The 22,715-nt window shown below is 34.3% G+C and overlaps 2 protein-coding genes across 2 annotated transcripts; both read left to right on the top strand.

The window, feature by feature from the left end:
• The first annotated feature begins 5,885 nt into the window (after window positions 1-5,885).
• On the top strand, window positions 5,886-8,291 carry LOC130730470 (protein RTF1 homolog). Its single transcript, XM_057582486.1, has 2 exons — window positions 5,886-6,054; window positions 6,247-8,291. Exon 2 carries the CDS (start codon window positions 6,272-6,274, stop codon window positions 8,186-8,188), a length of 1,917 nt encoding a protein of 638 aa, XP_057438469.1. The 5' UTR covers window positions 5,886-6,054; window positions 6,247-6,271; the 3' UTR covers window positions 8,189-8,291.
• A 6,768-nt stretch (window positions 8,292-15,059) lies between these two features.
• LOC130730479 (uncharacterized) lies at window positions 15,060-15,777 on the top strand. Its single transcript, XM_057582497.1, has 2 exons — window positions 15,060-15,261; window positions 15,373-15,777. The coding sequence occupies exons 1-2, from the start codon at window positions 15,164-15,166 to the stop codon at window positions 15,608-15,610; spliced, it is 336 nt and encodes a 111-aa protein (XP_057438480.1). The 5' UTR covers window positions 15,060-15,163; the 3' UTR covers window positions 15,611-15,777.
• The last annotated feature ends 6,938 nt before the right edge of the window (window positions 15,778-22,715 follow it).

Raw genomic sequence — 22,715 nt, 5'->3', positions numbered from 1 at the left:
GCTCTCCTACTGGAACCATTAACATTTGCTTGGCCCATTCATGAGGAGGCCGGAAGTTCCAGCCCACCAAACACTTAGCTTGTTTATGGGTCCTTGTTTATACTCTTGGCTTGAGCATCTCACGAGTCAATCCAATACCACTATGCACAAAACCATCTGCTTAGCCAAATAGCAAATGAACCTCTTAAAAAACAACATACCGATTTAAAGATAAAAATTAAGAGATTAATTTCTATTCACCGACGGTGTAAATAAATTTTACACTATTATTCAATCACATCCTTTCATTTTGTTATCTCACAATTAATTTTGAATTTAATAATATCTAAAATAGAAAATGAAAGGCTGTGATTGAATGATGGTGTAAAAAAATTTACACCGTCGGTGCATAAAAGTTAATCTCAAAAATTAATATATAATACTAATTTTGAAATTAAATAATGATATTATTAATTTTTAATATTTACTTTCAAATAATACTGGTTTAAAAAATTAAATATGAAATATCTCATATATGTTTTTATATACTAATTGTCAAATAAATAATATTTAAACACATTGAATGGTATGATACTTTTGATACGTTATGTCCTCATAATTATTTATTATATTTATTTATTTCGCTGCTAATATAAAAACTACACTAAAAATTTAGTTTTTTTTGTTATACTAGTGTTTTTTACCCGCGCGTTGCACGGAAAATATGTCTATTGTATTTGATACATTAATTAATACTTTGATTATTAAAACTATATTAAACAACGAATGAAATAGAAAAGTCAGAATTGATGAGTAAAGTAGACATAAAGACTTCTCTTCTAAGCCCGATTGAGACCAAGAGGAACTCGTTTCACATTCTTTGTAAATATGAAGACGATAATACAAATCATAGATATAAGGAATTATCAACATATTAATCTTAAAAAAAATTAATGTGATAGTAGCACAAATCAGGATTGTGTAAGATATATCATAAAGTATAACATTATTGTGTTTATTCCAACTAAGTAGGGATGACAATGGGTAGATACTATAGTACCATCTCCATACCCGCGTTTTTAAAAATTACATGTACTCGTCTCCATACTCACGTGGGTAGCAACTCGAAGCTCTCCACCTTTAGACAATTCAATGTCATTATAGGAAGCTATCCATCTTTGCCAAAATCTAAATTTATGGATGACAATGGGTCTCAAAATCATAGGGTACCCGCAAAAAATATCCACTATGGGTAGGGTAAAAAACCGCTAAATGGGTATGAGGTTGAGTATAGATAATTACCCGCAAAAAATAGAGGGTATGGGTGCGGGTATGGGTACTATAGTACCCAACCGGCCCATATCTGCACACACATGTTATCATTATTATTATTATTATTTGGGAATATATTAACAAATTAACTTAATCTATAGCTTTCAAACTCACTCTTTTTTTTAAAAAAGTTTGGGATATATTAATTAATACTCTAAAAATAAATAATAAATAAATTAAGATAAAATCAAGAAATAAACCACCTAAATCCTAATCAAATCTAAAACTTAAAAATGTATTTTTTTTACTCTAAAAATAATTCAAAAATAAATTAAGATAAAATCAAGAAATAAACAACATAAATCATAATCAAATCTAAAATTTTAAAATGTATTTTTTTATGAAAATTAATCTAAGAATGACACGTGTTATTTTTTTTTCCAATTAGTGAATATTCTGCACCCTAGAAGATTTTCTTTTCCTCAATCCTTTTGCTTTTGATTAAGAAGATAAAAGCAGGAATCCTTAAAGCATATGACATCTTACAATTAGTTGAAGAACAAAATCAATTCATGAAGAAGATTGAAACAGAAACCCAAAATTAAGTCTTGAAGAACAAAATACCCTCTTTCACCAATTTGAAAGGACTGTGGTGAAAGAATTGTATTTAGTGTATTTGTGAATCTTGGGGTGGAGCCCTTGTGAAACAAAAAATCAAAGGAACATTTCAGTCAAGAGAAACAAAAAATGATGTATTGCCCCATACGTGCGCACCCCAACAAATTATCTATATATGTAAGAAAAAAACAAAATAATTCTCTCACCCAAAATAATTGTGGTTACTTCACCAATAAACTTATACTAACAATCAATTTAAATTGAACTTAAGGAAATATATAGAGTAAAGTAAGATAAGTCACCCAATTGGCATACTAAAACATGAGTATATGCAAAACTAATGAGTTTGAGGAAAACATAAACCAACCTTAAGAATGAGCTAACCATACTCATGATGATTAAATGTGAGCTCTTCATATGCTTTCATCAATTTGACTGACCTGTGCATCATTAAAAAAAATTAGTAAGTTGTGCATCATTCACATACAGTGCAAATAGTATGCTTATACACACAGCTCAAACATGATGAATAAAAACGTGCAAAATTTGAGAAATGAATATAAATTCAAGCTATCCTAAGTTTCGTAAATTTCTATAAATTATACCAAAATCTGGTTTGGAATGGCTTCAAACGCATGGATTTCTACAAACTATACTAAAATCTGGTTTAAAAAAATACAAAAGCGGAAGTAGAACAATAGAAAAAACATTACGTCTTCAACAATGATTCGTTAAAGGGTCTATGCAAAAATTTGTAAACTTTTGGATCAAAACACACAAAATATGTGAAATTTAAGAATCCAGGATTGAATTACGAACAAAGGATAAACTGAAATAGCACAAACCATCAATCACAACATGATAAACTCTTCTTCACGTAACATCATCTTACGGCATACCTCTGTCATGATCGCGACATGTGGCAGAGGTAGAAATAGCAGCTATCAAATCTCTGCGTGTCCATGGTAGCTTTGTGGACCCTCAGCACCAAATCAACTCCCTTTTCTTAGAATTAGCATTAAATAAATAATAAGATAAATTAAGATAAAATCAAGAAATAAACAACCTAAATCCTAATCAAATCTAAACTTTAAAAAGGTACTAAATAAAGATAGATAAAAACTACCAAAATCTAGCAAATCACAATAAAAAACTCATAAAATCCTGAATTAAATAAAAATATTAAAACTCAATAAAAATACCATAAAAATTCATTTATACTCTATATGTAACTCAAAAATAAAATAAAATATTTCATGAAATTAAAATTAAATAAATAATAAATAAAGATAGATAAAAACTATCAAAATCTAGCAAATCACAATAAAAACTCATAAAATCCTGCATTAATTAAAAATTCAAAAATTCAATAAAAATTAATTATTATACTCTATAAATAAATGTAAAATAAAATAAAATATTTCCTGGAAGTAAAATTAAATAAATAATAAGATAAAATTAAGAAATAAACAACCTAAATTCTAATCAAATCTAAAATTTAAAAAGGTACTAAATAAAGATAGATAAAAACTACCAAGTCTAGCAAATCACAATAAAAACTCATAAAATCCTGAATTAATTAAAAATCTAAAAATTTAAGAAAATTTAATTAATATACTCTAAAAGTGAATCTAAAATAAAATAAAGTATTTTCTGGATTTAAAATAAATGATAAGATAAATTAAAATAAAATTAAGAAATAAACAACCTAAATCCCAATCAAATCTAATATTAAAAATGGTATTAAATAAAGATAGATAAAAACTAACAAAATCTAGCAAATCACAATAAAAACTCATAAAATCCCGAATTAATAAAAAATTCGAAAATTCAATAAAAATTAATCAATTTATTCTAAAAATAAATTTAAAATAAATTAAAAGACCAAATCTTATCTTTTAAAATAATATCAATCAATTATTTTAGAATATATAAAATTAAAACATATATCAATTGAAAATTATATCTTCTAAAGTAATATCAATTAATTAGGTTAGAATATATAAAATTAAAATATATATCAATTGAAAATTATATCCTCTAACAAATTGACACGTGGAATAATTTTTATGAGAATTAATCTGGGAGCGACACGTCACTAACTTGGCATGTGGGAGCGACACGTCATGCTAGAAGTTGTTCTTTTCTAATATATATAGATAGATATAGATAGATGTTTCATAATGTAACTTTATTTTGGTTTTTCTAGAATGTAGTATGTCATTAAAAAAATTGATAATTTTTTGTTGGCATAGTTATCTTTGTCATACTTTTCATAATAAGTTTTAATATTAAAACCTAGTTTGAAATCCATAAATTACACAAATGGTGTCTTTTAATTATAATAAATTACTAATTTAAAAAAATTATAATAAATTATTTAAGAAGGAAATATAATTTTTTTTGAAAAAAAAAACGAAAAAAATAATCATCAATTACTAAACACTTTTATGTCCCCGATGGTTAGCTCAAATGGTAAGAGTTAGGGCACATAAGAGCATCTCCAACGCTGGGCTCTTAGCCCAGCTGGAGGGCTTAAGAGCCGGCTCTTATTTTTTCTGTGCGTTGGAGAGAGCCTTCAAGCTCTTAGCTACAGTGCAGAGGCTCTTCTGCAAGAGCTCTTGCTTTATGGGCTCTTACATTAAAAAATTATTATCTTCTCTCACATCCATCAACAAGAAAACGAGGGAACAATAACAGAATGAGAAAATAAGATGAACAGAGACACAAGTTTTACCAGAAATTCATCCATTAACAACAAAAAATCAACATTTCATTTTCATTAGATAAAGGAAGAAAATTTCTCAAAGATTAAATTTTTACAATGAAAAAAAAAACAATATAGCTCCGATCTGAGGTCTGTTCTTGCATGTCACCGATCTACTACTGGAACTACCGATCTAGAGCTTGAAACATTGATCTGGACTGCTATTGTTTTGCATGTGCGAAAAATTGGTGGCGGTGAGAGTTGTTTTGTGGTGGGTCAGTGGCGGTGAGGTGGGTTTTTGGTTGCGGTGTTTGGTGGCGGTTAGGTTGCAGTGGTGGGTGTTTGGTGGTGGTCACTCGATTTGGTGGGTTTTGGTGGCGGTGAAGAAGAGGGGAGAAGAAAGGAGGAAGAAAGGGAGAGGTTTAGAGGAAGAGAGAAGAAGAAATGAAGAGAGGAGGAAGAAGACGTGTTTTCAGAGAGAAGGAGAGAGTAGGAGCGGCTAGGGTTTTGGGTGAGGAAGAGAGGAAAAAAGCATTATATAGGGGGTGACCTGCTGAGCAGGTCATCCAGCCGTTGTGGACCGGTTCCAGACCGGTTTTGACCGGCTGGAGCCGGTTTTTTGTCCGTTTGGGCTGGTTTGACCGGCCTGGACAGTTTTTTTTTATCTTTGGACTATTTTTTTAAATCATCTTTGGACTCATTGATCAGCCCAATATTTTTTTTTACTTTCAACCCAAACATTAATATTTAATTATAGTATTAAGGAAATTAAAAGGAAATAATTAAATTTAATTATAATATTGATTTAGTATTAAATTTTAAATCTAAATTGAGTGAAAATAGATATTATAATTTAATGCTGTATGGTGGGACACGGGTGGGACCCTTGTAATAGTAATTTAAGAGCCCATACATTGGAACAAAATCTGCTTCAGGCTCTTAGCAGACTCTTAAATCTGATGTGACACATAAATAGTGTAGAATAGTGTATAAGAGCCCAAATAAGAGCAAGGCATTAGAGTTGCTCTAAGGGTGGGGAGAGCAAGGTACAGGGTTCGAATCTTGGAAGGGAACTTTAAAGGGCTTTTCTAACTTATTAACAACTAACCACTAACATTTGCCTATAAAAAAAAACTAAACACTTTTATATTGAATTGTTAAACACTTTATAAAAATTTAATGATCTTTAAAAATTAAAATATTTTTTTACTTTTTTTATTATTAATATCATTATTTTGATTTCTATATTCCTAGTAGTATTTTTATAACTTGGTCAATAAAAAAGTGAAACGTTTTCCAGAAGCTGAAACGAGTCCAGTCAGTGTACAAGTGCGCCAATTCCTCTCTCTCTCAGTCGGAGACACCGTCAGGGTTTCTTAGGGTTCTTCTGCTCCGCCGCGAACTAACCAACCAACCTCCACATTGCTCCGCCGTCATCTCCAACCGATTTCTTCACCGCTTTTCATTCTCCTTTCACTGTAAGTCTTCACTATCTCACTGTAATAATGCACACTGAAATTTGTAATGTACAATAGAATCATATTTCAAATGTGCCATTGCTTGTTACCTATGCTGATTATTCTGTTCACTCTCTTCAATTTTTGAATGCTTCTGAATTTGAATGTGACTTTGATTGATTATGAATTCCTGTTGTACAAACAAACAAACAGGGTTGTTATTTGTTAATTTCTTGTCATGGCGGATTTGGAAAATTTGCTTCTCGAGGCTGCGGGGAGGAACCGGCACTCTCTCCCGCCTTCGAGGCGAGGCGGTGAATCTGATGGTGGGAGTGATTCTGATTCTGGGGGTGATGATGATGATTCGGATGATGAGCGGAGTTATCGGGCCGGAAAGCACTCGGCCATGCAGGTTCCTTTGAAAAAGAGATTGGATTTGACTGAGAGAGATGATCGTGATGGCGATGGTGATGGTTTGGGTGGAAGTAGCAGTGATGAGTCTGATGTTGGTGATGATCTTTACAAGAATGATGGTGATAGGAAGAAGCTTTCTGAGATGACTGAGCTGCAAAGGGAGATGATTTTGTCTGATAGGGCTAGCAAGAAGGATGATAAAGGTTTGTTGGTGAAGTTAACACAGAATCGCGGCGATAAGGGGAAGACAAGAAGTGCATCGAGGATGGAGACTCCACCTCCCTCATTGTCGTCCGGTAGGTCTGCTGACAGGTCTGCTGCCAAGGATGATGCGTTGAATGAGTTGCGTGCGAAGCGGTCGAGGCGGCTGGGTTCCGAAGCACAGGTCACTGTAAGTGAGTTGTCTAGAAGTTCAGGGTTGTCACCAAAGCGCAAACCTTTCAGTATTAGCGGCCCGAGCCGTAGTGAAAGTGAAGGCAGCTCCAGCAGTGATGAGGAGGGTTTGGCTGGAGGTGGAGATGGAGGGGTTATTGACAGCGATGATGACAAGATAGTATCTGGATTCGGAGGGCCTTCGTTTGAGGATATCAAGGAAATCACCATTCCTAGGTCGAAGCTTGCAAAATGGTTCATGGAGCCTTTCTTTGAGGAGTTGATTGTTGGTTGTTTTGTGAGAGTTGGTATTGGTAGGTCCAAATCCGGGCCTATCTACAGGCTCTGCATGGTGAAAAATGTTGATGCCTCGGATCCTGACCGGCTGTATAAATTTGAGAATAGGAGTACATACAAGTACTTGAATGTTGTCTGGGGAAATGAAACTTCTGCTGCAAGGTGGCAAATGGCTATGGTTAGCGATTCTGCTCCGCACGAGGAGGAGTTTAAGCAGTGGGTTAAGGAAGTAGAGCGAAGTGGTGGACACATGCTGATGAAGAAAGATGTGCTGGAGAAAAAACAAGATATTCAAAAGATCAACTCATTTGTTTACTCAGCAGCTACTGTGAAGCAGATGTTACAAGAGAAAAAATCTGCCTCATCGAGACGGATAAATGTTGCAGCCGAGAAGGATCGGTTGAGGTGGGAAATGGAATTAGCACAAAGTAAGCATGATGAAGCTGCAGTGGAGAGGATCAAGACAAGACTGGAAGAATTGGAGGCGTCCCGGAAAGCTCAGGAGAAGGATGCCAAGGCTTTAAGGCTTTCTGAAATGAACAGAAAGAACAGGTTTGAGAACTTCAAAAATGCTTCTCAATTGAAGCGAGCAAACATGGATTTGAAAGCAGGGGAGGCAGGTTATGATCCTTTTTCAAGGAGATGGACTAGATCAAGGAACTACTATGTTTCAAAACCTGGTGAAGAAGCTGCAGCTGGGAGTACTATTGCTGATGCCGCTGCAGTGGCTGATACCGGAAGCAAGGGGACAAAAGCAGCAGTGGTAGTGGAGACTGGCATGGTGGCTACTGCTGCAGCTTTGGAAGCTGCTGCTGATGCTGGGAAGTTGGTAGACACAAGCGCTCCGGTGGATCAAGGGACAGAGTCAAATGAGCTGCACAATTTTGAGCTGCCAATATCATTATCCGCACTCCAAAAGTTTGGTGGTGCCAAAGGAGTTTATGCAGCATTTATGGCCAGAAAACAAAGAATTGAAGCAGTTGCTGGACTTCAAGTCCCAGAAAATGATGGCAAGGTGCATCCGCTGACATTAACAGTTAGTGATTACAAGAGAAGAAGAGGGCTTCTTTGAAAGGTGTTAAAGCAACAATTTTCATCAGCTCAACTCTCTTCTAAGATGAAATCGGTTTATATTTTGTCTGTGAATAACAAAATTTTACCTTGAACCTTTTCAATTTATCATGGAGTTTTCAGTTCCTTTTTGCTTATACAAAATATAGAGAAAATTGAAAGAGTGCCGGATATTTGCATAGAAAGTCAGGTTTCGTGACCAAATATTGTTAAGTATATTTTCTTGCAGAGTTTGTTTGTTCTCAGTTCTCACTCTACACTATTTCATGTGCTTGAAATGTTTTATAACTATATCATGTGCTTGAAATGTTTTAAAAGGGATATCAACTTGGTTCTTATTGGCTTTAGGTTACTTAGAATTTGTTTGGGAGAAGGTTTTTGTCTGGAAGAATAGAAAGTGAAGAAAAAGGGTCTGGGCCATGATAAACCCTTCACTTGTTTGGGATAACCTCCCCTTAGTTTTAGAAAAAGAATGAGTTGTGCCATGCATTATGAAAGAAGAAATTATGAAATGCAAGAATCCTTACACATGTTACTTTCTGAGGAACTTGAGAGATTTTATTTTTATTCTTCAGAAGGTATACTTTTGAGTGATTTGACACCATATTTTAAAATTTGAATGTTACATTATTTTTCATGTTTTGTTCTTTTGTCTCTTGTAACAATAAGCTTTTTTTTAATGTTTTGTTAAGAAAAATGTCTTATAGCACGGAACAACTTCCTGCGAATCTCTACCAATCATGGGTGTGTTTAGGAATCTCTTCCAATTAAGATTTTATGGTTGTAAGCACTTATTCATAATTTATTTTAAGATAAGTTCAAACAGTTTAGAACATCTCCATTGCTAGTTCTTATTTCTTACTCCCTTCGTTCCTGATATTTTGTTGTTTTAACTTGGCTTAAATATGTTGGGGGCCCCTATAAAATAGGGGTCCTTTGGTTTAAGCCCCTACAAATTTTTTTCTTGGGAATAAGCCCCTAATGAGAAAATAATATATAGTGATAAGCCCCTGCCGTCAACTTCCGTTAAAAAATATATGAGTCAGCAAACGGAGCTGACGTGGACCTTTGACACCTCATCAAGTGGACCCACAAGCTGCTAATGTGGAAATGAGAAGAGAAATATGAAAATGTCAAATGTGGGATTTGAACCCAAGACCTAGAGCATAATGGACAACATCCTTCCCACTAAGCTACAAGCCGAATCATTAGTAAAAGTGCAAAATTTAATATATATCTTATTTAAACTGAAGCTGCTAATATTTCAACCAAAAATTTTAAAATGTCCTAAGCATGATTTGAACCCAAAACATAGAGGTTCATGGAGGAGGCTCTAACCACTAAGTCAATGCCTAATTTATGCATGTATTTTTAGCGCAAAACTAAATATATATTTAAACACAAACTGATAATGCTAAATAAATTTGATGTGGTAGTTCTAAAAATTACATTTTTAGGCTCGTATACGCTCTTATATAATGGATCAATTTGAAACAAAATAAAATATTAAATGTAAATAGAAAACATATTTACAAAACTTTAAAACGTAAAAAAGTTAAATCTTGCAAATTTATTAGAGTTCATATATTCACTTTTTTTAAGTACTAATGAGTATATATACTGAAAGAACAAAATAATAGTTTTTTATGATTTAAGTGGGGTTGAATTCTTGTTCTTTTTTTTTACATAATATAATATATATATATATATATATATATATATATATATATATTTTGTTGTGCGCATGAATAACAAAATGAGTCAGTGGCTCAATTGTAAGGACTTTGAGTATGATCCTCCATGTATGGTGTTCGAGTCCTGATTATGGTGTTTTTAAAAAAAATTGTCAGTTTAAATGAGATATATATTAAATTTAGCACTTGTATTATTGATGCAACTTGTAGCCTAGTGGGAAGGATGTTGCCCATTATGCTCTAGGTCTTGGGTTCAAATCCCACATTTGACATTTTCATATTTCTCTTCTCATTTCCACGTCAGCAGCTTGTGGGCCCACTTGATGAGGTGGCAAAGGTCCACGTCAGCTCCGTTTGCTGACTCATATATTTTTTAACGGAAGTTGACGGCAGGTGCTTATCACTATATATTATTTTCTCATTAGGGGCTTATTCCCAAGAAAAAATTTTGTAGGGGCTTAAACCAAAGGACCCCTATTTTATAGGGGCCTCCAACATATTTAAGCCAAAGCCTTTTAACTTTTGGCCTAAATTCCAAAACTTTTGTTGTTTTACACACCCAATGCATTTTTTTCTCAATTTATTTCATATATACCCTCATTTAATACTACACCTCTCACATACCACCTCTTATCTTCACCAATCAAAATCATAGCAAGTTTCTTAACCAATGACTATTAGTCTCTCTCTTCACTTTTTTTCAACATTAAATAGGGGTGTTTATATCAACAAATATATTGATGATTGCACTCTTAAACAATGTGCATAACCTTAAACAACAAAAGATCAGGAACGAAGGGAGTAGTTCTTAGCACTATTCATGTGGGCCCGTATTGCCACATGTGTTTAAGCAACTCTCAAGCAATTTTGCTCCAACCATGAGTTCTTAGTTCTTACCACTATTCATTTGGTCTCACCAACCACATTATTTATACTTTTTATTTTCATAAAGTAATAAAACAAAACTCATAAAGTAATAAAGTAATTTGGATGAGAGAGAAATAATTAATATTTTAAGCGAAGAACTCAACAAGCAAAACTCTTTATATAAGAACTGAGTTCTTATTTTTAAGAACTAAGGAGTCCGTGTCAGCACCTCCAATAATAAAGTTCTTAATTCTTAGTTCTTAACTCCAAAATAAGAACTAAGAACCTTGCATTGGAGATGCTTTTATATGTAGGTTAACATAAGCTCTCTCAAATGCTTACTATAAAATAATTTCAAATGAACTCTTCCAAACGAGACTCATCGCAATAAATTTTCAATTTTTCATCTCAATCATGTATTTTTATGGTCCACAGTGATTTTTTTAAGCTAAATTTGGGCTTAAAAAGTTAAAGGAATTGGTTTTAATGTGATCCTAATTGATTCCTATGTCATCCCTTTATTTTCATAAACCCCAAAATACCCTTTATGAAAAAACCATGACATTTTCTCCTTTTCCAAGCACCTAACCCTTCTCTCCCACAAACCATACCCATCTTTCTCATTTCCTCTTCTTGGACTCACCCTTCTTTCCCCTTCTCTTCTCTGTCCCACTCACCCAACGAGTCTTGTCGCACTCACTTCGTCTCCTTCGCACTCATGTCGGCTCCGTTGTTCTCACGTCGTCTCCGCTGCTCTCATTTGTTCTCGCGTTCCATTAGGTTCTTGTAAGCAACTGATCTTTGATCTCCCATTGATCTTTGACGTCATCACCTACTTCATCCACCTTCTCGAGCCCTTCAACCACATTATCAACCTTATCAATCTCCTCTGACAACGCAGAGTGCATGACTAGGATGCCTGAAACAATTGAAAATGTTATTATCATGTATAACGAGTCAAAGTGCCAAAAATGCACCTTAAAGTGCGAATTGACATGATTTCCGCACTTTAAGGTGTGAAAAATACAATCACTACCGCACATTTAAGTGCGTACATTATCTACACAATTTTTTCAAAGGCACACATAAAAGTGTGTTTGAAACTAAAACAAAAACAGGTAGGTACGGACCATACCTACCACGGGTGCAGAAAAAAAAATACGCACCTGAACGAAATCGACAAGGAACACGACGACAAGGTGTTGAATTGAGAGCTAAAACTCCAAGGAGAAGAACCGACGACATTAGTGAAGATTGCAAGCGCCAATGATAATGAGTGAGATGAAGAAGATGATTGTGGTAAGGTTTAAGGTGGGAAGAGGATGGTGGTAAGGGAAGGTTATGTTTGATGAAGAAAAGGAAGAGGATGGATGGTGGCGACAATCGTGGAGATTGCACAGGAAAATGAAGAGGATGGTGGTATGTATGATAAAGACTAAAGAAGAAAAGGAAGAGGATGATGTTGATTATGGTGAAGATTAATGAGGAAGGAAAGGAAGAGTATGTGAATATGGAATTTTAAGGGTATTTTAGTAAAGTACTATTTAATGGATGACATACAAAAAATTCCCAAAAGTTAACTGGATATAAGTATCAGGCGTATACAGTATACACTGCCAAGTTTTAATTTTTTCTTTTGTCAAAGAACACTTATAATTGTCATATCTTTTTAAAATGTGTTTTATAATCTACTTCTTGACCAGCCCCCTACTGTTTCGTGCCCTGATTATGAGATGGGGGATTAGTCTCACGACTGTCGGCTGTGGAGATACCTTGTTCAAGACCAAAAAAATGTGTTTTGTAATCTAATGAGTCTCTGCCCAACTTCACATTTATATTATTCTTTTCTCCTTAACCCGGCCATTTACAAAATCATAGAAAAATATATACATATTAAAATCAATTAAAATGAAAAATTAATTAAAAAAATAAATACTAAATTGTAAAAAGGCTTAATTGCATTTTTGGTCCCTGACATTTATAAAAGCCACGATTTTGGTCCCTCACCTAATTTAATTACAAAAATCATCCCTCACCTAACACTCTGTGAACAAAGTTGGTCCCACCGTCAATTTTTTAACGGAAGAAGCTTATGTGGTGTTTGAAAACTTATGTGGTGTTTGAAAACTTAGGTGGAAGTGCCACAAAGTTGGTCCCATAGTCATTGATCTTTGCCAAAAAAAAAAACAACCCTCCTTAGTCTTATGTAGCCCAATAATATTTTAACATGTAACATGATTTGCCATTTTCTAAGACACAAGTCAAAATATTGTTCGGACACTTAAACTAGGGTGATTTTTCCCAAAGTAAATCCCAAGTGATTTAGAAACCTTTTACGTAAAGAGTTTATGGTCCACCCATAAGTAATTTTGAGCTTACTTTCATAAGTTGCACACAACAACTTATGTTTAAGTAGGGTTGTCCAAATTGACTCGGTTCGACCGAAATCGGTTAAACTGATGTCCTTTTTTGCATTTTTGGTTAGACCGGGTTGATTTTCGAGTTGGATGATTTAAAAAAATCGGTTCTTGATGGTCTGATTTAGTCGAGCTCGGTTTGGGCCCTGAATCGACCGAACCAACTCTTAGAATAAAAAAGGCTTCAGCCCCAGCCCATCCAATAATAGACCACCCACTAACGTTAGCCTCATATAAATGTCTTCTTTCTGGAACCTTCAACCTCTCAACCCTAGGAGCAGTAGTCGCCAACCCACCTCAAGCTCTCAACCCTCAAAACCTAGTCATGCTCTTCCTCACCGCCCTCACCCTTGCTTATGGCGTCGTCGCTCTCACCTTCTTCCTCCCTCAACTTCATCACCCTCGTCGCTCTCACCCTCGCTTCAAATTCCTCTTCAACAACATCTTATTTGAATCTTTTCTTCTCCTACTTCAAACCTCACTCTCAACAACAGCAAATCAACAACATCCCCTGCTCTTACGTCTTCTCTTCCTCTCAACACAGGTCGCGCTGCCACCGCCTCCGATTCGAAGAATCCATGGTCCACCGCCTCCAATTCGAAGAACCCATGGTCCACTACTTCCGATTCGAAGATCCATGCGTCAACGTCGTTGATTTTACCGTTGCATGCTCCCTCATCTCTAGATCTGGTTTTTGTATTATTTTCTTGTATAAACTACTGGAAGGTTCTAAAATTTGTGAGATTTCTTTGTATATTTGTATAGTGTTTTATGGTTCCATCACTATGTAAAGCTAAAATTTCTTCTTTCTCAATTTTTGTTGTAACCGTTTAACCGACCGAATCTACCAGCACCTGTATCACCCGAGATCCGACTAAATTGACGCTTTACACGAATGGTGGCGGATATGGATTTTGGGTGGTTTCAACCGTTCAAAACCGACATCGATGGCCCGAAACCGACCGTAATCGTTCGATGGACAACCCTATGTTTAACTATAACATATTTTCAACTTATATCAATAAGTTTATCAAATTAACTCATGAATAAGCGTTTATACAATAAGCACTTATTGTCATATGCGGTTAAATAAGTTGTTTATCCAAACACACCATAAATTACATTCATTTAAATTATACAATATATAACTAAGAGAAGTGGTCCATTGGTAATTCACAATTTTTTCCATCAATTGTCAATTAAAAAATCATTATATCAAACATTGAAAAATATACAATATGTAACTACGAGAAGTGATCCATTGGTAATTCACAATTTTTTACATCGATTGTGAATTAAAAAATCATTATATCAAACATCTAAAAATTGTGGATCACAAGTGGTTTACCCTATAATCTCCCTAGACCCTCCCTGGCTAATTTAAAAAAAGTCAAAACATTTTTAATTAATGAGTCAAAATTGTTGAATTTTTAAGAATATATTTTAATTACAATAAGTGTATATTTAAAAAAGTGTCTTGCTAGCTGTCATGTGGTAAAAGAATGTATTCAAAATAATATATATATATATATATACGTATAATATTAAAAAATATATATATATATAATATTAAAATATATTAAAAAACACTTCAAAATCATAAAATATTATACATATATATAATATTAAAATATATTAAAAAAATACTAAAAGAGATGAAGATGAATGGAATGGTACTAGTCTCCGAAATAGCAGTCAGAGTCAGACACAAAGGGTGAGAGTGCATTTACTGATTTGGTTGAAAAAGGATATAGTGATGCTCACGGGGCATGATGTGATAGGTGAACTCAAAATAATATAAAAAATATATATATACTCTCATTATTATTATTTTTGTCAAATGGTCCTATAAAGTCTTGTCCTCTTTTATCACTGCACAAGATTCCTTCTTTTTCTATCCAAAATCCCACACACACTTTATATATAAATTCTCACACAGTCTCTTCTGTTGTCAACTTCATTCTTAATTTCTCTTCCTAACTCACTCACTCCATATCCATGGCTTCTTCAGATTCCAATTCAAACCTTAGAATCTCCATTGAGAGAAACCCCTCCCAGTCACGCCTAGCTGAATTGAACATCAAGTGCTGGCCAAAGTATGCTTCTTTCAATTTAATTTTTTTTTTCTCCTTTTTCTGAACTTAATTTCTGAAATTTGAATGATAACATAACTCTGTATTTATTTCTCTGTTTTCAAATGGATCAAGATGGGGTTGCTCTCCAGGGAAATACCAGTTGAAATTTGATGCAGAGGAAACATGCTATTTGTTGAAAGGGAAGGTGAAAGCATACCCAAAAGGGTCATCAGAATTTGTGGAGTTTGGAGCTGGAGATCTTGTCACAATCCCAAAAGGACTCAGTTGCACTTGGGATGTATCTGTTGCAGTGGACAAGTACTACAAATTTGAATCATCATCATCTTCTTCATCATCACCATCCTGCTAATGTTTGTCCAACAAGTTTAATTTTAGCTTTTAATTCATCAAATCATGTATATCCATTGGAAATTTGTTCACAGAAAAGGTAGCCCTTTTCTTTAATTTATCTTGATTGATTTGTGTACACCATAACAGTAGTGAGACTCATATACATCTTCTTTTTCTTTATATCAATTTCTTCCAATTACATCATATTATATATCTCATTTATTATTTTTCTATCTACTCTTTTATTTAAAAAGTGTTACAGGAAAATTTGTTTAATTGTGCTTGTTTGGTTATGGAGTGATGGGAATTGAATTGAGATGCTCTGACAGAGAGAGAGAGAAAGATGGAATGATATTTATTTTAGTCAAAGAATGAGAAAACAAATCAGTCAATGCATGTTGTGTTCAAACCAACACCTCTCTCTCTATACGTGTTAAAAAATTAAAACACAGCTTTTATTGCCCTTTGACCAGTCAACGATTTCAGTATTTATTTAGTAATTTTTATTCAATAATGATTCAATGGAATTTCTGGTTTCATAGAGCATCAAGGTATGAATGATTTAGACACGTCAATTTGTTTTGCACTCTTTGTTAAATGCGTTTTTTTTTTCTTTTCTATTGAAGCAATATTTTTCGATTTGTGGTGAAGTGTGAAAAGTCTAGCAGTTTCTAAATATTTATTTAAACCGCGACTTTTAATATTTTGACCAGCACTTATTAAGTTTATACATATACTTATTTTTTAAAAAGAAAACATCAAAAAGTAGCTTTTAAATGAAAAGTTAAATGAGAGATTTTTTTTCAAATAAGTTGTAGAGACATCACCTCTACCCTCCACCACCACAACCACTGTCACGTCCCGATTTCTCGAGGGTTACTTTAACATGTTTTAATGTTGTGACTCTACATGGTTTTGAATTACACTATTTTGTGTGGAGCTTTCACTCAAAAAGTGGATCCTCGTTATTAGAGCTTGTTAAAGAAATACTCAAGAGATATTCAAATAGTTTCTTTAGCATGTTTTTTTAAACAAGGTGTTGTTTATGGCACTTATAGACTTTCTTCACAAGAAACACCATCAGATTTGGACTTTCCCCATAAGTTGATCCGTTAGAGATTGAGGCCTACAAGTACACATGTCATGCAACTTCTGCATTCTAGTTTGCTTCACCAGAAGTTTGTAGACTTGACCATGCTCGTAATCTTTCCAAGCAAATAATAGCATAAATAAAAGCCTCAAAACTAATCGCTTAAAGGGATGTTATTGAGAATCTCATATCACTTTCTTCTTGTTTGTTAGATTACGTGAATCTCGGTTCAAGTCTTTCAACTGAAAAATTTGATGAATACCAAAATACATGAGATTCTAACAGTCTTTATCACCTAGAAGGCAGTTTGAATTTTTGATTTGATCAAGGCAGGAGCTTTGCAGTCTTTATTATGCTACCGATATGGGGGTCAGTATATAAGGGAAGGTAGAAGAGTGGGGTCAAATGCCCCCACGTGATTGTGAAAAAATTACATATTTGGTGTTATTTGCCTTCAAACACTAGAAAATGCCCCCACATAATAGAAAATGTCCCACACAAGAAAATGCCCCACATAAATATGATGATACTAAGGATTATTATTCCTATTTTTATGTAATTATTTATATTGTCATTAACTTAGAGTTACTGTGTGAATAAGAAGCTAACCATGTTTATAATTATTTAATTTTAATTATGGAAAAATATTTAATGGCTTGAAACAATCAAGTGCATGTTTTGATAAATGTGAAAAACCGCGGTGATGCCAAAATTATGGTGCGCAATTATAAAATTTAAGAGAAGTTTTGTCATAACTTTCTTCGTACAAGTTGTTGTTTATCGAATTCGACTTTCAAAAGGAAAAGTTTATATCTACCGTAATTTTATCTTTATTGTAATTTTTAAATGTGTATCAAAACATGCACCAAAGCTCGTAGAGTATTCAAAAGATTATGATAATATATTATATTTTTAGTGCGATAAATTCACATGTATATATTGCCCCCACAACAAAATATTCCTGGATCCATCACTGGTTGCGGGACATCTTAGTTATGATGATGTCATTGGAAAACGATTTGAGGTTTTGGCATTTGCATGCAAGGTTCCCTCAACCCATCTGTTATTAATCCAGTCCCAACAAAACGCTTTGACTTATTGCGATCCTTTCAACGTTATTCTTTGTGGTGTACATGGACCATTGTCTCAACCATCAATCACAACTGTTCCCCGCAACTTTTCTGTTCCGTATGATCAGTGCTGTTTTTTCTCATATATGTTCTCTTGTCAACCTGTTCCTGATTTGATAATGTTACAGTCAATTCATGAAATATGATTTCTACTTAAATTTTTGGAATGCTCTAATACACTTGCCTCACCTTGTTTTACGTGAAAGTATTGATGTTTTTGCCTTAGGGAAAACTGAGCTGGGCCATTGGGAAAAAGTAGGTCTTTCTGTTGCACAAGATAAGTTTGTGAGAAAAATTAAGTGTGAAAAACATATGAGAGACTCTTCTGCAGTGTCCATTGGTGGTTTACTGTCATGGTTTAATCAACTAATGGATTCTTGTCATTTTCTGTTTAGTTTTGAGGCGAGATGCATATTTCAATTTGACAGCATTTGGTCAAGGGCGGAGCCACCGGGGTGGCTCACCGGTGCTCCGCGCTCCTGAATGTTTTCGATATTCATCTTGATACTATGTATATTTTTCTTCTGACCTAGTGATAATTAACATATATTACAAGGTAGAACATATCATATAACATCCAGTTTTACGGCTCATCAGGCAGCGCATATTGTGGTTGTGATTATGTTGTATCTTGAGCCTTCTATTCTGGGTGAACTGGAGGTCCAAGATGAGCTTAATTGTGAGACTGATGTATTTGATCTGCACCATGGTCGATGCTACATGAGTAATCGTATGATTTTCCCCCTTGATAACCCTACGAAGAAGGTAATTCGGAACCGCTTATGCATATTGGTAGCTGGTTATGTGGGTGAAGAAATGAGTTTTGGTCCTAATCTTGTCACGACTCGATCTAAGTTGGATTTCAAATCTGGAATGAAGTTGGCTTGGGAAATGGTTTCCGAGTTTGGCTTTGGGGACTTTGGTCCAGGTTCTTTTGCAGACCGAAGTTGCAACTCTTACCATAATTTGTATTCCATGGAAAAAACGGCTAGGCATTTCCTTGCCGATGTCGTGGGGGGAGCTCGTTAGTGTCTTGTTCAGAATGTCTCAATTTCATGCTATTGCCAAAGTCATTGGCCGTGGTGAGGTTATTACTCCGAAAAGTGTTGAAAAGTTTACCAGTGGTTGTTGATCCTTTGTTTGCTGATAACAGGAGAATCCTTAGTTTTTTATTTATGTTTTTTTTTGTAACTAAGCAAAACAGTGATTGTTTGCAAAATTATGTTTTTAATTAGATACAAAAGAGGCTACTTGTTCTTTTTTGTGACAGTCCTTGAGGTTCTCTTGTCCCTCCAATTTTATTGCTAGTATTGTAATGTGAATCTTGCCTACATGAAATCATACATAATTTTCCTTAAAAAAAAACACTCAATGGTGTAGTAGTTCATACGCATGTTTACAACTATGCTAGAAGAACTTTATAAGCATTTTTGACAATTTTATATATTAATAAATAAACCTAATATCATAATTGGTCATATTTTCATAAACTGCGCATATTAATATTATATTATCTTCAATTTGTTTGAATAAACATCAATTATCGTCGAAAGATGTAACAAATAAGGGTCTCATATACCATTACTGATTACTATGATAAAGTGGATTTTACGCCATCTATCTCTAAAGTGTATTTTAGAAGGACTAAGAAACAGGTTATTTAATCAATTGAGGAAGGCACTGACAATTTAAGGAAAAGCAAAATTAATTTTTAAAATGTATAAAAATACACTTATCTCTAAAGTGTATTCTAGGAGGCATAAGAAACAGGTTATGTTTGATAAAATGAAGTTTGATAGAATAATGGATAAAAGATTAACTGTGTATGGAAATTATATGTAAAATGTAAGTTTAAAAAATATACACTATTTAGATAAAGGAAAGCTAAATTAATTTTTTGTTTGATATTTGGCCACCCCGGTGTTAAAATCCTGGCTCCGCCCCTGCATATGGTCAATGTCATGCATCTACTTACAACTCAATGACTAGGAGGGATATGTCATTGGGCGATAATGGATGGCCTGCTAAGTTGGTTCGGGTTTCTCGAGACACGGTTCTAGAATCTGCTTCAGACATGATGTTCAAGCATGCCGGAGTTAAAACAGTTCTTATAGTAGAATTTGAAAATGAAATAGGCACAGGTCATGGACCAACTATGGCGTTTTATACCATGGTTTCTCATGCCTTCTATAAGTCTAGTTTGGGTATGTGGAGAGGCAATGTTGACATGCAAAGTTGTCATGACCTCTTTCCTCGTTCGTGGTTGTCAAGAACATCTAGCACTTCAAATGGAGTAATTGACAATTTTAAGCTTTTAGGACAGTTGTTGCTAAAGCTATTCAAGATGGAAGAATCCTAGATCTCGATTTCTAAAAGGTCTTCTATAAGTTTATTATTGGAAAAGTATGTGGTTAATGAACTTCACATGAGCTTGCCAACTAAAGAGTAATACAAAAAGCTCTAACTAACACTACAGCTGCCACATGACAGTTGTAGTGACACACTATTTGTAAACCAACTTAATTAGAATAAACAATGTATAGTCAAGAACCACTATTCTCTTATAAAATGGACTAAGTTATACTCTATTTTGGTTCTTTAAAAACTAGTTAAGTATTAGAGGTAATCATTAGTTTTATTACTTCTCTCTGGACTATGTGGAACTTAATTTATAATTATTCAATACACATAAGCCAGCAATCGAACACATTTTGCCTTCCATTTGTTTCTATGTAATGGTCAATGGAGTATGGTGTTTAACTGTTCATCACCATTCCGTGCCTCCATGATACGTACATATTTTTCTATTAGACTTGTGGGGTCAAATGATTTATTTTAATGGACTGGCCAGTGTCAATTCTGAACGGTTGTGATACATGATCTAATTTTCTCGATGATTCATTTAATAACCAAGTTTGTATGATATGATAGTTGTCTTCAAATTTTTAGACCAAGATTAATTTGGGGTTGTTTCAAACTTTCTAGGTGTATAAAGCACTGATGCTCCTAAATCAGCTTCTTTAGTAGAGACTGAAGATCAATATGGTCCTTAAACAAGCATTTTTAGCTGGTAATACCGATCTCGTGGAAAGTCTTTCCATAGATATGCTTTCTAAGTTGAATCAAGTGTGCAATAATTCTAGTGAGAGTGTATGAGTTAGCAATGTATGTCTGAAAGTAATTTACAAGTTAGTTCACGAAATCCAGCATTTCAAAGTTGGTGAATCCTTAGTTATCTTATATTCCTGTATTTAACATGTTTCAATGTTGTGACTCAACACGATTTTTAATTACAATATTTTGTGCGGAGCTTTCACTCGAAAAGTGGATCCTCATTTGATGATGTCATCATTAGAGCTTGTTAAATAAATACTTCAGAGATATTCAAATAGTTTTTCTTAGGCTCCGTTAGAGATTGAGGCCCCCAGGTGCCCATGCCATGTAGCTTATGCGTTTCAGTTTGCTTCACCAGAAGTTTGCAGCTTATGCATTTCAGATTGCTTCACCAGAAGTTTGTAGACTAGGCCCAAGCTCTGCTCGTGATCTTTCCAAACAAATAATAGCATAAAAACGCTTCTTTTATTAATCTACTCCCTACAAAACGCTTTTACTAATTACGATCCTTTCAACGTTAAGCAACTGTCCCCTGCAACTTTTATGTTTCGTATGACTTTTCTGTTCCGTGTCATCATTAGAGCTTGTTAAATAAATACTTCAGAGATATTCAAATTGTTTTTCTTAGGCTCCGTTAGAGAATGAGGCCCCCAGGTGCCCATGCCATGTAGCTTATGCGTTTCAGTTTGCTTCACCAGAAGTTTGCATACTAGGCCCAAGCTCTGCTCGTGATCTTTCCAAACAAATAATAGCATAAAAACGCTTCTTACGATCATTTCAAAGTTACGCAACTGTCCCCTGCAACTTTTATGTTTCGTATGACTTTTTTGTTCCGTATGATCAGTGCTCTTTTTTCTCAGACATGTTCTCTTGTGAGCCTGTTATGATTTAAAGATGTTACACTCAATTTACGAAACACAAAATGTTGTTTCTACCGAAATACGGCTGGCGCGGAAAGCAAGAGAAAACTGTCGGTGCCGAAAGCCAACGGAAAAACATATGGCATCGCATAATTCTAAGTGGCACGAAAAGGCATATGGTGGCGCAAGAGACAATAAAGCACGACGCGGAGCACGAGTGCACATAAGAAGATAATGGTTGCGACGCGTGATCCAAGGTAGACCGGTCACGCGCAAAAAAAATTGAGGTTGCAACAGAGAAAAAGAGAGAGAAGGTTCACCACAGGAAGGGTTTGGAGGCTAGGGTTTCAACCAGACTCTGATACGGTGATACCATGTAAAATTGGATTCTCTCGCCACAAATTGTGTGTGAGGTAGACAATATTATTTATAATAAGAAAATGATAGAATATGCTAAGGAATATTTTGAGGCATATTACAAAATATATCAAATAATAATACAGGAATATCACGTAGGATATTATGCCTATTTATCTTTAACATCTTTGATATATAATTTTGGTATAAATTAGTCAAATTATTAATAGTGTGACACACAACAGCAACAAAAAACTTTAGAAATTAAATTAAACTTTGTATTCTTTTCTAGAAGTGATTACAGGTTTTCCACCATAAAAACAATGACACTATATATACTATTGATACACTTATTACAAATTGATTGACAATAAAAATAAAACGGATGCTTTAGAATTTAGATGGTAAAACTAAAACGTTGGTATGTGAGAAATCAAAGAGTCGGGGAAACGAAAGAGTGATAGAGAAAATAGCATAAATTGAGTGGGTAGTTGAGTTTAATTAGAAGATGATGGAAAGAGAGCCATTGTTTTTAGAAAGAGAGTTGTTGTGTATAGGTTGACACCTCAAGTT

The sequence above is a fragment of the Lotus japonicus genome, chromosome 1 (assembly GCF_012489685.1).
Source record: "Lotus japonicus ecotype B-129 chromosome 1, LjGifu_v1.2".
Lineage (NCBI taxonomy): Eukaryota > Viridiplantae > Streptophyta > Magnoliopsida > Fabales > Fabaceae > Lotus > Lotus japonicus.
This window is presented reverse-complemented; position numbering and strand designations above follow the sequence as displayed.